The sequence below is a fragment of the Ciona robusta genome, chromosome 1 (genome assembly GCF_009617815.1).
Source record: "Ciona robusta chromosome 1, ASM961781v2".
NCBI lineage: Eukaryota > Metazoa > Chordata > Ascidiacea > Phlebobranchia > Cionidae > Ciona > Ciona robusta.
The window spans coordinates 14,437,100-14,453,573 of NC_143235.1; the positions used below are offsets into that span (position 1 = coordinate 14,437,100).

General features: G+C 34.9%; 1 protein-coding gene across 16 annotated transcripts in view; it reads right to left on the bottom strand.

The window, feature by feature from the left end:
• LOC149743591 (CLIP-associating protein 1-B-like) overlaps nt 1-16,474 on the bottom strand; it is a 42,668-nt gene that overhangs the window by 13,958 nt on the left and 12,236 nt on the right. For 2 of the 16 annotated variants that reach the window (XM_089886945.1, XM_089886936.1), the window contains exons 8-26: nt 16,218-16,367; nt 15,676-15,759; nt 15,221-15,372; nt 14,781-14,926; nt 14,051-14,186; nt 13,351-13,481; nt 11,057-11,134; nt 10,632-10,720; nt 10,225-10,279; nt 9,914-9,981; nt 9,489-9,620; nt 8,351-8,509; nt 7,745-7,777; nt 6,548-6,640; nt 5,197-5,763; nt 4,855-4,878; nt 3,692-3,838; nt 2,089-2,307; nt 51-143 (exon numbers count right to left, since the gene is read on the bottom strand). In XM_089886945.1, coding sequence (XP_089743071.1) covers nt 51-143; nt 2,089-2,307; nt 3,692-3,838; nt 4,855-4,878; nt 5,197-5,763; nt 6,548-6,640; nt 7,745-7,777; nt 8,351-8,509; nt 9,489-9,620; nt 9,914-9,981; nt 10,225-10,279; nt 10,632-10,720; nt 11,057-11,134; nt 13,351-13,481; nt 14,051-14,186; nt 14,781-14,926; nt 15,221-15,372; nt 15,676-15,759; nt 16,218-16,367 — 2,556 coding nt within the window. The remainder of the gene's footprint in view (nt 1-50; nt 144-2,088; nt 2,308-3,691; nt 3,839-4,854; nt 4,879-5,196; nt 5,764-6,547; nt 6,641-7,744; nt 7,778-8,350; nt 8,510-9,488; nt 9,621-9,913; nt 9,982-10,224; nt 10,280-10,631; nt 10,721-11,056; nt 11,135-13,350; nt 13,482-14,050; nt 14,187-14,780; nt 14,927-15,220; nt 15,373-15,675; nt 15,760-16,217; nt 16,368-16,474) is intronic. The other 14 variants (XM_089887025.1, XM_089887017.1, XM_089886966.1 and 11 more) reach the window with 13 other exon arrangements.

Genomic DNA, 16,474 nt, shown 5'->3' on the forward strand with positions numbered 1-16,474 from the left:
ACCAGTTGAGCCCTTAAAAGATTATTTACAGAGGGAGGTGGTGAAACTACCTGGGCTTGAATCACGACTGCTGACTTGTGAAGATGAGACACGACTTCTGTGTCGAGATACCGGTTCACTGCGGGGAATTCGGGACGGGAAAGCTAAAAAGTTGTTGCTGTGAGAATCAACAACAAGAACAACGACATTGTACAGAATTGATAAGATTGACGAATGGTTGATGAAATGCTTGCAAAAGTTGGACAGCCACAACAACAATAAGAACAACATGCATGTATTTTGGCAGATAAGCAAGTCAGTATTTATCTCCTGCTTCTCTATTTCCTAGATCATGCAAGAATTTTGCTGACCAAAGTTTGGACGTCTGATTCAGGTCATCTGTATCAGAGTTAAAAAAATATCGCCTTTCACCTGATAAAGACGATATGAAAAGGACGTCAAATTGCCGATCATCAAATTTCTTGCATAGAGCCAAAACACAAGTATAATATGGCTGGCAGTAACAGTGCATAACAAGAGAACAACATGTAGGTGACTTGTTTTGAACAGAAAACAGTGGCGAAGCCGGACAAAAAGAAGTTTTTAATTTACCCCCATTTTTAAGAGGGGATAGTGACTTTAAAACGCTCTGAATGTGCCACTGCCAGACAATGCTGGTTTTGAATTATTGAAACATCCAACTTACACGGAAAGTCAACAACAGAATGATCACAACAACAACAAGATAGAAACTTGAATTAACCAGTTGACAAACCAAATGCCATCACAACAACAAGAATAACAACAACAGAAACAAGAAAATTATGTAAGCTGGAGCTCGTCCCATTTGGTAGTGAACAAAGAACATTCAAAGAATCATAAAATAGAACCCATAGAGCAATGTTAATTGATGATCAGGATATTTGGATATTATGTACTAAAGCTGCCCCCACCCTACTACATATTTCCCTAGTCTAATGAACCAAAGCTTATGTCTTCTTGAGCATTCTACAATTATTAGAATTCCCATGCTACCAATTACCAGCAAACAAAATGACTATAGTGTCCCTTGGTTTTAAATTGAAATCGGGTTTAATAATTTGTTTTAAAATAATCAGCAATTATTGTTTATAGCTTGCACCACTTTTAGCTATATAACCATAAACCATATGCTGCCTATAAGCAGCGAACAATATAATATGTCTTCCTAGCCTAATGCGTTCTACAATTGTTAGAATGAATTCTACATCTATGCTTAAATTCTACTGAGCCCTGTCTTACGTCTAGTGCCCGTGTTGCCTTGTAACCTTAACACGATTTCTCGCATGAAGGAATCGCTTCGTGGCGAGTCACCCTCGCAAGATAAACGCCGTGAACACCCTGGGTACGTTGGGGTGGAATGGTGTCGGGTTTTAGGGTAATCTAGGGGGCGTGGGTTGCTGGGGAGAGTCATACGTCTGCCCATATAAGGCGTGGCTTTGGGCGTGTCACCCATATCTTAAATAGAAGTATTTGAATTTTTTAAGAGATTCAAGTTTCACCAAATACAGCATTCTAATATTATCAATCTTTAATCTTTAATAACAGAATTATTCAGATTTTTTGAACAGATTCTGCAGAATTATAGCATTCTATTATTTCAAAGATGAAATTAATTCAATTTTTGATCCAATTATCTTGAAGTTAAGCTTAAGCATTGGGGTAGGGATATTAAGGCACATTTTGATAGAGACATACACACCTGATATGTCTGATATATATATTCAATAATAGAATTATTTGCATTTTTCGGTAAAATTTCCCCGGTTATAGCAGCAAAGCGTAATGTAGGAAAAGAAGACCATTTTGGTAAGATATAAGAAGTCTATTATATTTAATAATGGAAATATTTAAACTGTTACCAAATTAAAGAAGCATGATAGAGAAAGAGAGTTTGATATAAAGAAATACAGGCATCACATTTTTTTATATTTAGTAATAGATTTAATATTTTCGATCAAATGTCCCCAAATTAAAGCAAACACGATGATGAAAAGTTGATATAAATACAAACAGCCAATGAGAAGCAGCAGCTCATGCTAAGCATGCAAACCTTGCGCCCGTTCTTACCTCGATATCTGAGGGGACTGGTGCTTCGTGAGCCCCCCCTGCTACCCGTGGGTGACCCCACCCTTGACCCTACCCGTGACCCAACCCGCGACCCCACTCGTGACCCCGCTCTAGAGTTGCTGCGGGAAGAAACAGGGATCCGGGACTTCCTGGTCGGGGTGGGGGAGGAAGGGGGGGTACGGGTTTGTGCGAGACCCTCAGAGAATACCGAATCATAGTCTGGGGGGCGGGGGGTTAACAATGGGTTCAGGACAATACAACATCAGTCATTTATTATAATAGGTATTTTACAACAGATATTTCAGGGAACCTTTGTGCTTTTTAAACAAGCAAGTTTTCAGAACAAACATAGCTAAATATATTTACTAATTTTAGGTTCAAATTTGAATTGAACATCAGATTTTTTTGTCAATAAATACTTCTTGAATAAAACAGAAATTAGAGTAACTTAAGATACACTAAAAAGGTGTATGTTTGATCAAATGAAGTGACTACAGCTAAAAATCAACATAAGATCCCATACATTAGGTATTTGGGTGTTATATATAATAGGGTGGGGAAAAATGGGACACTTTTTTATTCTCTCTTTCTTATCCTGTTTGCTAGTAAACCAAGAAGATTAACAGAATTATAAAACCGTATCTTTACGGCTCCCATAGGCGGTTGTTAATTGTTTAAAACATGATCAGGATACTTGGACATTATGTGCTGAAGGTGTTCCATTTTTCCCCGCCCTAGTATACATTCATTGAATAAACTACAATATAAAATCAAAAAAACTACGATTTTCGTTGTTAAGTCTTCAGTATGCCCACACTACTTATATTTGAATTAAATACATGCATGCAAAGCATATATAGCCACATGTGTAGATGAGTAAGCTACAACAACACAACAAACATCACAAAAGCTGAATCAGGATTAATGATATATCAATACATTATAGACTAAAGCAACACACAAGTCAGAGTATTGATATATTTGACTAAAACATAATCAACTATAAACCATTAAAACAAATAAATTTTTGTTTAATTTAACTATTAAACCAAGCCCAGGCGTTTGAAATTGACATTTTTTTTATGTTTGTCTTAACTAAGCATATTTACATATACCTTCTCTGTTAATATTTAATCACTTAACCAAAGCCTTTTTAAATTTTTGTGACGTTGCCAAAATGTTCTAAATTTCACCCCAATCATATTTCATTCACCTTTCTGTTAATATATATATGAAAACTGGGGAGACCTTGCCAAAAAATCTGTGGTGAAATTGGCAAAGTTCTATATTTTATCCTTTCTTTATTCTATTTACATAAACCTACTGTTAACATTTCATTCACTTAACCCAAGCCTGTTAAACTTTTATCAAATTTGTGATGCATTCCCCAAAATCTTGTAAAGGTGGCTGTACACAGTATCCGGCATGCGATTTCCTTGCGAAGTCGTATGCAAACCCATTACTGAGTTCCGCATGTGGCAGCGAAATCCGGACAAAACAGACAAAACGGACGAATTCCGGATACTGTGTACAGCCACCTTAAATTTTACCGTACTCATATTTTATTCACTTCTTTAATACAGTATATACCAACAGAACTTACCTCCATGTGAAGCGCTTCTACCATTAGGACTATGGTCGCGACTCGTGTACGATGGTCTCGGCTTACTCACTCTTGCTGGGCCTGAAGGTGTTCGTGCACCAAACGTGCGCGGTTGTTGTGCACCAGGGGAGCGGGCTCGATTCGCTACTGCGGGAAAGAGGGTGTTATAGTTTTTATGTCAGAAAAATTCAGGAGGAGTGTTTGAAAATTCTATAAAATTTTATATAAAAGTTCAGAATATATTAGGACCAAATAAACAGGAATATGTAAATTTTATTTATTTATTAAAAAACCTAATAAGTTGAGGTCAAACAATCCTTATAACTTTGTGGTGTGACTTCTGTTATGAGTTTTAACCCCAAACCTGCATGCTACATAGTGTAACATAATTAACATTTCCATCTATAGAAGTATAACAATAACAATCTTACACACAAACATATATAAATACAGACAACTAATACAACTTCAATAGCAAAGAAAAGTTTGGAATGGCATCAAGCATGCAGTGTGCTAATTTATAGTTGAATTAATGAATCTAACAAAGGTATATTGTGTGGTTGCTTGGTGGATTATACATTCTATTCATGCACTAAGTTATAACATTTATGAACAGTAATATTATAATAGGGTGGGGGTGGTGGGACATGGGACGCATTTAGCATTTAATATCCAAATATCCTGATTGTGTTTTAAACAAATTATCAATGGTCTATGGGAGTTGTGAGGATACTGTTTCATAATTCTTTGAATGTTCTGTGTTTACAACCAAATGGGACAAATAAATAGTAAGAAAATGTGTCCCATCTCCCCCACTCAACTATATAGTAAAAAACATGTCATTTAAATTTAATAATTTTGTGATAATATTGTTGTTAATTCTTTCCTATCGAGTTACTACAAGATGTTTATGTTATGGAGAATATGTTTGTTTCGAAGTTGGATATGAAAGGTTAAGTTAGGAGCTGCAAAGTATCAATTATACACCAAACACTATGTGTGCGGTTAGGTGAGGCACAACACACAAAATGCAAACTTCAGAAAAATCACAGAAATATTTTAAACTGTGTAGTGTTAATTGTGAATAGGGGTTGTTACTAAGTATGCACACGCCACAAGTAAGGTTGACACTTAAATGTTACAACTCCGTCATTCAATCTTACCAGTTCTATTTGCTGACATCGATCCTGGTTGTTATGTAACAATGAATAAATTATGACAAAGTATTTTTGACAAAATACTCATTGATTGGACAAATTAAAAATAGTAAATTGTTGTATAAAATATGTACAACAGTGCAGTAATTTAATTGATAACATCAAGCTAATAGAATAAGTAATACGTAAGTGACCACAAGAAAAAAAGTATTGATTGAGTAAGAGAGAAAAAAGTTTCATAAGAAGAGAAATAAAGAAAAAAAGTTTCAAAAAAAAAAGAAAAAAGAAAAAGTTTCAAGAGAAGAGAAAAAAAAGAAAAAGTTTCAAAAGAAGAGAAGGCAGAATTACTTGCGTAAGGATCCTGGTTTCTGGAAATGAAAAGATTTTCAACTCTAGAAAGTGAAGTCATAGGGGAACCAAAATTTAACCGTTGTCGAGCACTAGTGGGCGAGCATGGGGTCGATGTGGAACGGCGGGGGGAAGACGGGACGGGTATGGGTAAGTTTGGGGGGGTTGGGGATATTGTAAGATCGAAGGTAAGGTCATTGGGTATATTGTTTATCAAGCTTGCATCTATCACTGATAATGGGGATGGGCAAGTTTCCTCTGTGTGGGGGGAGGTTAGTTTCGTGGTTTGGAGGAGGATTTGATATAATGGGTCAAAATCTGATGGTTCTATTGAATCGGGGCTATCAGGCTTCGTGGGTGGGGTGGTGGGTTCGGTTTTTGTTAAAACATGGCTTTTGGTATTGTTCTGGAGTTTGCATAAGGGTGAAATGGGGTGTTTAGCGAAGGGTATGCGGGTATGGGGGGTTTTCTTGGGTACTCGACGGGGTAAAGAGTGAGAGTTAAAGTGGGGTGAGATTGGGGGTAAATTACGAGCAGGAGAAGAATGGTTGGAACGAGATTTACAACCTGATAAAAGAGAAAAGGATTGCAGAATAAGGTTGTGTAAAAGATTCTTAGATCTTGGATAGCACTGCTGAATTGAGAGCACTCTGATTTGGTTTGGGCATCAAACGCAGTAGTTGTTTGTGGGAGATTTTTATAGAAATTAGGTCGGCAAAAGTCATTAATCTATGATTCATATTTCATAAAAAAGTTTAAAAACACGGACTTCAGTTGTAAAGTTATTCAATTGTGAAATAAGGATGATTGTAAAGAACTTTAAATTCTTAGATATGTTGAATTGGGAGCAATTAGATTTGACTTAAAATGTAAGTTACGAACGGTCTTTTAGTATAGACTGTTGAAGCTGCAACCAAAAGCTAGATGATGTTGCGTTAGGTATTTTTATGTAAAGCCTTCTCAACTGTTTGTTACTGGAAGCACAAGTAATAATACATTTATATTCAATTCTAAAATATAACTGATATGTGTTTATAAAAACCACAACATTATATAATTTAGAATACTAACTAATACAGTTTCACATAAAAACGAAGGTAATAAAATCCAGGTTCGCAGGGTGTCAATTACCTTACCCATATATAGTGTATGTACTGTTTACGTGGCATATGTACCCAAGCATGTACTGTGAATCTCACCAATATAGAATTAAACAATATTTAGAACTTACTTTGTGACACAGATGAAACTAATGCCCAACAGTTCACAACTGTGGTAATGGGGTAATTAATTTCAGGTGTGTGTACTGTGAATATCACCAATATAGAATGGAACAAGAATTATAACTTACTTTGTGACACGGATGATCTATCTGTCTCTCTACCACGCTGTGGTGCAAGTGAAGATATTGTTGAAGTACTTGTCTTCGCTACTCTTTGTGGCCCTGTATCCAAACAATGACGGATATTATTTTAAAGATTCTGTTTAAATAGAAGACTGATGATACTTGTAGCCTAGTATAAACTACAAATATGTCTTGCTATTTGTTGGGGTCAATTTTTGTTTGCTGCATTATTAGTAGCTTTGACCACTGCAACAGACGCACAACATACAAGAACAGCAGTGAAATAAGAGGGGGTTTCAGGGGTTGCGACATCCTCGAACAATTTAAATTTAAAAAAATAAAACATTTATTAAAACCTCCCCCTGTGTTTTTAGTGGGTGATGCCCTTGTCAAGGACCTGGGATTTTGGTCAAATTTGGTCCATTACCCTAACATTGTATATTACATGGGTGAGGTCCTACAGCATGGCACACAATAAGACCAGGGATTCAGGCCAGATTTGGCCATTTATTACTATAACATTGTATATGCACATCCTATTCTATATGGGTAAGATCCTACAGTGAGGCTCGCCGAGGGACCTGGGATTTAAGCCAGAGTTGGCCCATTGCCCCAACATTGTATATGCACATTCTATTCTATATGGGTGAGGTCCTACAGTGGGGCATATCATGGGATCCAGGCCAGAGTTGGCCCATTACCCCAACATCCAATAAGCGCAAAAACCTCATTCCTATTTTCTGTCGCCACTGTACAAGAATATGCAGTTCCACAATGCAACCATGCAAAATAATAAGTCCCACACACAAGGTACAATACTTAATACACATACACATCATATGCATTACATTCAATATTCTTAAATAACTATTTATACAAAGTAATGCAAACTGATTTTAGAAACGGTTTATAGGAGTTTTTTTCGTCAAAGTTTATTAGGTAAAATTACGAAAGTAAGAACATACTAAAATTCTTTAGGTATTATTTTTTTGGTAATGAACTTTCCGTTAAGGTAAGGTTATCACAATTTCAGTTTACAGATATTTAAACATTTTTTACAAAGATTTTTTGATATTTTTTTGGATTTTTTTTTTTTTCAGGAGGGTTTAAAAGAAAATTTTTTTAGAAAAAGAGTCTTTTGAATAAATTTCCATACACATTATAGGCCTATCATGCAGTTTCAACATGCTTACACACAATTACCATATGGACTATGTCTGTTTCGTATTCGTGGTCCTATATATATATATATCAGGTAAACATAGTAAATACATTATACACTACTATCACTGGTAAACATTACATTCTAAAAACTTTTAACTGGGATTACACTTATATTACTGATAAATATTATGGAGCTTTTAATTGTGATTACTGAATGATTAATAATTGGATATATTTGCTGCTAAAATAGTTATAACGGTTGTTTCTTTTCAAACTGGTAAACATTTCATTAAGGAAACTTTAACCATAGTTGTGATAACTGCTTATTAATTGGACAAAGCTGTTACCAATAGTTAGCAATACTTTTTCTGCAGGAAATTATTACAAGCATTCTTTTTAAATATAAAAAAAAAATTTTTTTCTTAATTTTTAAATTGCTTGTCAAATTTTACAAATCGTGACTTAATTACCTAAAAAAGTATTAATAATGACTTCAATTTTTATTAAAATTTTACAAATTGTGACTTTTCCACTGAAAACTTTTCAAAAAATATGAATTTTAAAAATTGTTTAAATATGTTTACAAAATGTGCATTTTTGACGGGCAACACTTAAATCTGGCAACACTGAAAGCGTTTTACTCACCCCGACCGATCTCGCTATCTGACATATACCCCCCAGGATCACTGGCAGGCTTTGGGGGGGCTCGTTTTGGTTTTGTGTACATGGGTACGAGGCCCCGCATGCCTTTATATTTAACTTTCATGTCATTTATACGAGTATCAGAACCATGGGAACGGGTGCCTGATATTCCAGCAGCATGAAAGGGACCATGGTTATGTATTGAAGTAATCTCCACAAGAATACAGTAATGTAGGCATAACTTTTTTTAAATTGGCACAAATGCTAGTGGTATATTTTTAAACTGTGCACAAGAAGACAATAGTTGTGTATTGGAGGAAATGAACACAAGAAAGGGGTAATGTAGGCAGAACTTTTTAAAATGTGCACAAATTACAAGAGTAGTAGCTTTTTTTTTTAAATGTGCACAGATGCTAGTAGTAGGTTTTTGAACTGTGCACAAAATGACCATACCTTTTTATTGGAGGAAACAAACATAAGAATAGAGTATTGTAGGCATAACCTTTTGGGGATTTGGTTATGTAAGAAGGCAATACTAAGAAGAATACAAGAAAGTAATATCCTAGGCATAACTTTTTGCAGAAACAACCATACTTAGTTATGTAATGAAGGTTATAGCCACAAGATCACAACATCATGACATCATAATATCATGGGCATTACGTTTTGAATTTTGCACAAAATGACCATAGTTAAGTATAGAGGTGGGATCAAATTAACAAACTGAACTGGACTGAATTTAGGAACAAAAGCAATCCACCATTTCAAAACGCGCAAACAGTTATACCAAAACCACAAGTTTTTTTAAGGACAAGTTTTAAAATTTCTGGTAGGCTCATTCAGAGTATAAACAGACTTCAAAAACAAAGCATGGTATAGGGTTTATTTCATACTCGCATATAAACCATTTAAGATTAAAATCCAAAACTAGGCACAGAAAAACTAATGTTTAGTAAGAAGTTCATCACAATTAAGTTACGATTCACCTATAATACAACCAAGAATATTAACATTGATAATTTTAAAAGCGCCATTCTTTTGTTATTGTTTAATTTCTGTACACAGACACACACAAATGACAACCATGGACAAGCCACTCAAGTTCCCACCCACAAAGACACAACAAACGTCCACAACTCACCTAACGTTCCATAACCAGATCGCATCGCTTTCATCTTTGACCGGTTGGCAGATGACGGGTCAATGTCGGATCGTGATCGCATGAAACGGCCATTAGGTGTCCCTAGTGCTCGCCCAACTGAAGTTGGTGGTGCTGGAAGAAAAAAAAGAAATGTTTTAAAAGTTTTGTACGTAAAAAATTACATAGGCAGGTATGATTACATAGGAAAATAACATTGTTGTAAAAAAACAAAAGTTAATCTTTTTTTTTAATATTTCAGTAAAAAAAAAGTATATGTGAAATAACTTGTTAGCGGGCACGATGTGGTTGAAACAAAACACCTGTTATAACGACTGTCATTTTCCAGCCACTGGAGGATAAATAAGCTACATTTATACATTCAAATTAAAGAAAATTTTCGGTATATTTGACTCATGACGATTTACCTCTTCCTACTTGTGATGTCACAATGCTACGTCGTGGTCCGGCGGATGTAACGCTTGAACGAGGTTTCCTGGGAGAAAGGTAAGTGTAAGATGAGAGGACCAAACATGCTGTTTTTATGTGAGATGAGAGAGTGAATAAAATATGGATTTCTGTTTTTTTTGGTTATGTTGAGGTTTTAACCAACTCTAAAAAGATTGTGCAAAAATAATCTAGAGGAATGCAAAGAATTAACTAAATAACCTGTTTATGGATAAATAAAGCAAATATAATGTTTACGTGAATAAAGCAGGTACAATGTTTCTATGAATACCTGGTGTCTAACTTAGGTTGGCTGTCAGTTGACGATGAAGAAGTAGCCAGGTGACCTGGGTGAAAAATCAAGTTTAAACACAAAAAATATACACTGCAAAATCTTGTGGTATGGGTAAAAAAAATAAATATTTAAAACACAAGAAATATACATCGCACTTATGGCATTTTACAAAAAAAATTTTACAAGAAAAATCACACAAATTTAACAAAAATTTTACACCGTAAAGTTTGGTGGCACGTATAAAGCAACTTGAAATTTTTACAGCACATCACAAGAAGCGTAAAACATATGTCTTATTCTGCTGGACATAATTCTACTGAACCCCTAGCTTTTTTGATCAGTCACTACTTTAGTGCATTTTACACGTCACTAAAAATATAATGAAACCACTCCGTTATTTTTACCTTTAATTAACTTCTGCTGACTTGGGTTGAGGCTATTGAACACTTGATCTGCCTCGTTGGGGAAAGTTCCTTGCAACGCCCACCACGCTCTGTGTGGTTATATTATGTTATTATGTGCAGTTTAAACACAAGTAAAATACAAATTTTGAAGTGTATGCAACACAAAAAGTAGACCGTTGATAACTACACCACATGTGATAGTACGCTATGTGTAGTTATTTATAGGGTGTCAGGATATATAATTCATACATTATGGTATATGTTTTATTCATTCATTTCGTAATTTAAATAAATATGAATCAGTACAACTAGAGTATAATATGTGCTAATGTGAGACAGGTGATTTTTGTTAATTTTGTGTGTGTTTATATTTTTTGGGGAATGTAATTGAAAAATAAATGTAAAACTTGTTGTTAAAAACTCACTTCCTCGCTTCTTCCCTTGTTTCTGAATCGGCATCGTTTATCCCTTTCTGTACGGCTTCTTTTAGTATGGCAAGATGCCTACCAGGAAATAATTTATTGAGCAGTTCCTCCATATTGTGTGGCCATTTTAATTAATACAAACACTAATACATTGAACTATTTCAATAAATATACATTTAAAATATTATTTTCTGCATTTTTTTTACTTTCTAATGTTGCTTTTCTTAAAAAAATAAGTAAATATAAAACACAGGTAAAAAGGTTTCCATATTTTTTTTATAATAGCTCTTCGCCGTTATATGAAATGTAACCTCAACAGATGTATTAAAATGTCTACTTCCAATTTTACCCTTAAAAAAGTTATGTCATGTTTGTTTATAAAAGAAGCTTAACTTTATGTGGTATAATGTGATGTAATTATATATCTAGTCTATATGGGTGAGGTCGTACAGAGCGGCAAACCATGCGACTTATGCCAGAGTTGACCCATTACCCTAACATGCGGCGCTTATTTTAGTTTTAAGTAACAGATATTATTATAACCTAAATATTATTATAACCTAACTTTTTACTATAGGCTCAAATAATTGGAATATTTTATCCTTTTGTCTTCAGGCTTAATTTTATTGACTCTTTCTTTCATAAACCATCAGTAAACTACATGCTTTTTACCTGGAAACTATTTTATAAAAACTACCTTAACAATAAACATGAACAGCTGAATATTGAACTGAACATTCCAGGAATACAAGTGGCTTGCTTTAACCTTAGTTTTATATCACCACTAATGGTCTACTCATGTTTCAATCGCTACAAATCCAAGCTTTAATCTCAATTAAGCGAGCTATTTAAACCTATCTGGTGTCACATACATTGTGCCTATTGTCAGCTCTGTTGTGTATATACATATATCTTATTATGCCTGCCTGGTGGTCACTATGTCATAATATCGACTGTGATGTAATAATAGGAGAATGTCAAATAATCTTCAAGTGGTCTCTCTTGAAACTTATGGCTTTTCAAGAGAGAGACAACATGGGGGGGGATTAATATTACGATAAATATTAGACATGTAGTAGGGTGGGGTAAAATGGGACACCTTTAGCACATAATATCCAAATATCCTTATTGTGTTTTAAACAATTAACAACAGTCTATGGGAGTCGTAAGGATATGGTTTTATAATTCTTTTAATGTTCTTTGTTTACCACAAAATGGGATAAAAGAATAATAAAAGCTGCCCATTTGTTCCCACCCTACTATACCATATTTTGTTGCATAAGCCATATTATCCTTGTTGCAAGACATAGTAGGTTTGGGGTAAAATGATCTGTTTTAGTCTAATTTATCATCTCATTTGGTGGAAAAAAATAATATTTACAGAACTATATAAAAGTACCTCTACGACTGTAAAAACAGGTTAATTGTTTAAACACAATCAGGAAATAAGTTAATATTTGCCAAAGGTACCAATCTTGTATTTTATCAATACTACTTCACAACAAGAACATTATATTTATATTTTTTGGCAAAAACATATGAAATTAAACCATGTTACTATTCAATACTGCTATCTTAAAAACAAATATGAAATTAAACTATGTTACTATTCGATAAACAACTTCCATCTTAAAAACATTAATATAACTTCTGACATATTCTCTGGCAAAAAAATCAATTTTTCACCAAACTTCCTGTTTTAGGTTTTTGTGGAAAATATTTGTCAGACAAAAAGTACTAAACACTAGATATAAAACTGCATTTCTTTATCCAAAGTCTACTCAAAACCTAGGCAACCTACTCAAAAAAAAACAATTTAAACACTAAAATCTAAATACACAAAACCTAAAATCTGAAAGACATACTAAAAAAACTCAATTGAAACACCTAAAACACCTGGAGAGGCAAAGCAGAATATAAAATCTGTCCGAAATACTTTTTATTTCTGCAGTTTAAAAATCTCATTGCCAGAACTAATATAACAGAAAAATAGCTCAAAAAAATGTAAAAAAATGTTTTCTTTTTCTATCATACAAACAGTACGTCTAAGTTGCTTTCTTAGTGAATTAGTACAGTAGGGCGGGAAGATGGGACACCTTTTCATTTTATTTTCTTGTCCCATTTGTTAGTAAACAAAGAAAATCTAAAGAATTACAAAACCGCATCTTCACAACTCCCATAGACCATTGTTAATTGTTTAAAACACGATCAGGGTGTTTGGATATTATGTGCTAGAAGTGTCCCGTCTTCCCTACCCTAATGTATGATACTTTCTCTAAAATTTTAGTCCTTACCTTTCTAATAGCTGTGAGGCCCATTTTTGTAGAACAATGTCAAGGAAAACAAAGGAGAATCTTCGTAGGGAGGTTGTTTTCGAGGTGCAGTTGATCGTGAGCATCGGGATGAGACGTGGGCCATGGGTGTGCTGGGGGTGTATCGTATATGTTTATGTAAACATGAATAAACGTGTATATATATAGTAGGGTGGGGAAAGATGGGACACCTTTTAACTCTGTTTTCTTATCGCATTTAGTAGTAAACGAAAAAAATTCAAAGAATTATGAAACCATATCCTCACGACTTCCATAGACCGTTGTTATTTGTTTAAAACACGATCAGGGTATTAAAATATTATGTGCTGAAGGTGTCCTATCTTCCCCCACCCTACTATACATGAATGGTTGAACTTATATGCTGTTTTTCATCACATTTGTTAGTAAATAAAGAACATTCAAAGAATTAAAAAACCACATTGGCAAAATGTACTCAAAGAACAATTTCAACTAATATTGAATGTATCTGACATTGGATATGGGTTATTTTTGATGGTAAGCTGCATGATGATTAACACTCAATAAAAGCGAAAAAGACTTACAGAAAATTTTGCCGTAAGAGCTAAAATAAAGGCAAAAAAAACAACTGTCGGAAAAGCCAAAATTTATAATCAACCATTTAAAAAGGTAGTATAAAACAGAATATCCGTATATAAATTACCTTTAAAATAGTTTTGATGGTTAATACACCAGATGTGGACATGACTTTTGCTGAGTTTTTGATAAGATTAAACAAAGTTGGCATCAATACGCACGCGGTGTGTTCGAACTGGTTCTTCAGTATTGATGATAAACACCTGGGGTGAAGGGGTTGTTTAAGGCAGTTATTAATTTAGGGGGCCTAGATGAGAAGGTTAGTTATAGTTATATACAGTTAGGGAATACTTGAGGTTAGAAATAGCCTCAGTTTTTTATGTTAACAGCAACCTCTATGTAAGTTGGCATATGTACAGAAAATGGTAACTTTTAACATTTGATGGGAGCATATATTCTTGGCAAAGCATATTATAGTGTACTGGGGCAACTCTGGTTTAATTGCCAGGTCCCATATCATGCCACACCATGGAACCTCTAATTTTAAGATGTCAGCCTGTAAAAGCTGCCCTAACTTGTCACTAATGGGTTGTCGAAATTGTCAGCGAAAAACAATCACCCACAAAGTAACATACGTGGTAACTTGTAAGCGTGCACTAGGTGTATAAAACAAAACACCCGTGTTATAAGGACTATCGTTCCCCGGCCACGCGAGGATAAAGCAGGTTACATACGTGGTAACTCGTAAGCTGCCACGAGGTTTATGAAACAGAACGACCGTGTTATAACAACTATCATTTCTCAGGACACGACAAAACAAGTTACATTTATATTTAGAAATAAACTTAACTTCTTACCCCACAGTAACACAGGTCTCCCGCACAACTTGCGATCGTAAATCTTTTGCGTTAAACTGTAACGAAGGTTCCATGACACGCAAGTGTTGGTAGAACGCATCGTATTCTGTACCTCCTGCCAACGCAACTGCACGCAGGGCTTTCAACTGGGAAGTAGAATATATATAAGTTAATATAAGTTAACAGATCTTAAAAATGGCTGTGCTATTTTGTAGTAATTGAAATTAGTTTATGAAAGCTTAAATTTGTTGATTTTATTCTTTAAATGAGATGTGTTAAAGTTAAGGCCAACATTTGAAGGTTAAATTTTGCTCCCTGCACACTGCATGTACAGGCATAGTGTTATGGCTTATGGGTGCCTAGGGTGACATGTCACAAATATTTCGGCCGGGTCATGTATGACGGCATCAGGAAACACAATAAACATGGAAGACACTCACCGATTTAGATCTTTCCTCCCAATCCTTCTTCTCATCGGAGATTACTGCTTGGATGCGGTTCATCTGATCATCGAGATCCCGGGATCCGTATAAATGGATGGTGGGGAGGTTGGAGGTAAAATCACGGACAAATGTCTCCTCATCTACAGCTCCTGGAGGAGAGAAGAAGAAGAGAAGGTAATGAGAAAAATTATTTCGGAAATGGGAAAAAATAAGTTTAAAAGGTTTTTAAATTATTATAAAAAAAATTTTGTGTTTAATAAACTTGTTAAATTTTTTCAAAACTTAAATTTTCAAGTTGGGCTTTTAAAGCTAAAATGTTAGCTACAAAAGTAAAATGTAAGTTACAAAAGTACAATATTAGCTACAAAAGTAAAACGTTAGCTACAAAAAGTAAAACGTTAGCTACAAAAAGTAAAACGTTAGCTACAAAAAGTAAAATGTTAGCTACAAACCTGCATTGGAGCGATTAACACCAGTTGAAGGACGCAGCGTTGCCATTGTTGATTTACGTGGGACAGCACTTTGCCGTGATGGACCTGCATATAAGACAAACGTAGTGTGAGGGTAATATATTTATAATAAAGTTAGCATGAGTTTAAGAAGACACGCATGTTATATCTTGACAGTGAGCATGAGGTGTATGAATACACCATGTGTGTTTGGTGCATAAGAAGACACCCATGTTATAACTTGACAGTAAGCATGAGGTGTATGAATACACCATGTGTGTCTGGTGTATAAGAAGAAACCCATGTTATATCTTAACAGTTAGCATGAGGTGTATGGATACACTATGTGTGTCTGGTGTATAAGAAGACACCCATTTTATAACTTGACAGTGAGCATGAGGTGTATGAATACACCATGTGTGTCTGGTGTATAAGAAGACATCCATGTTATAACTTGACAGTGATCATGAGGTGTATGAATACACCATGTGTGTCTGACAGTGAGCATGAGGTGTCCAAACAAACAATTAATCTGAACAACTCACCGTCCTTCACGGTCACTGATGACATTTTGTTGGTGACAGCTCGACTGTTGTTGTTATTAGCAACCACAGAGGTCATGGGAGGTCGCATGAGCCCGATGGATGAAGATGATTCAACTGAATCGTAACTTCCTGTGGAACTTGCTACAGAACCTGTGGGTAAAGGGTTTATTCGGTGGTTCTTTAACTTGTTTGTGTGCTTTACCCTTTTAACAAAGATGGTAATCAGATTTACCCCAATATGTAATATGGCGCTCATT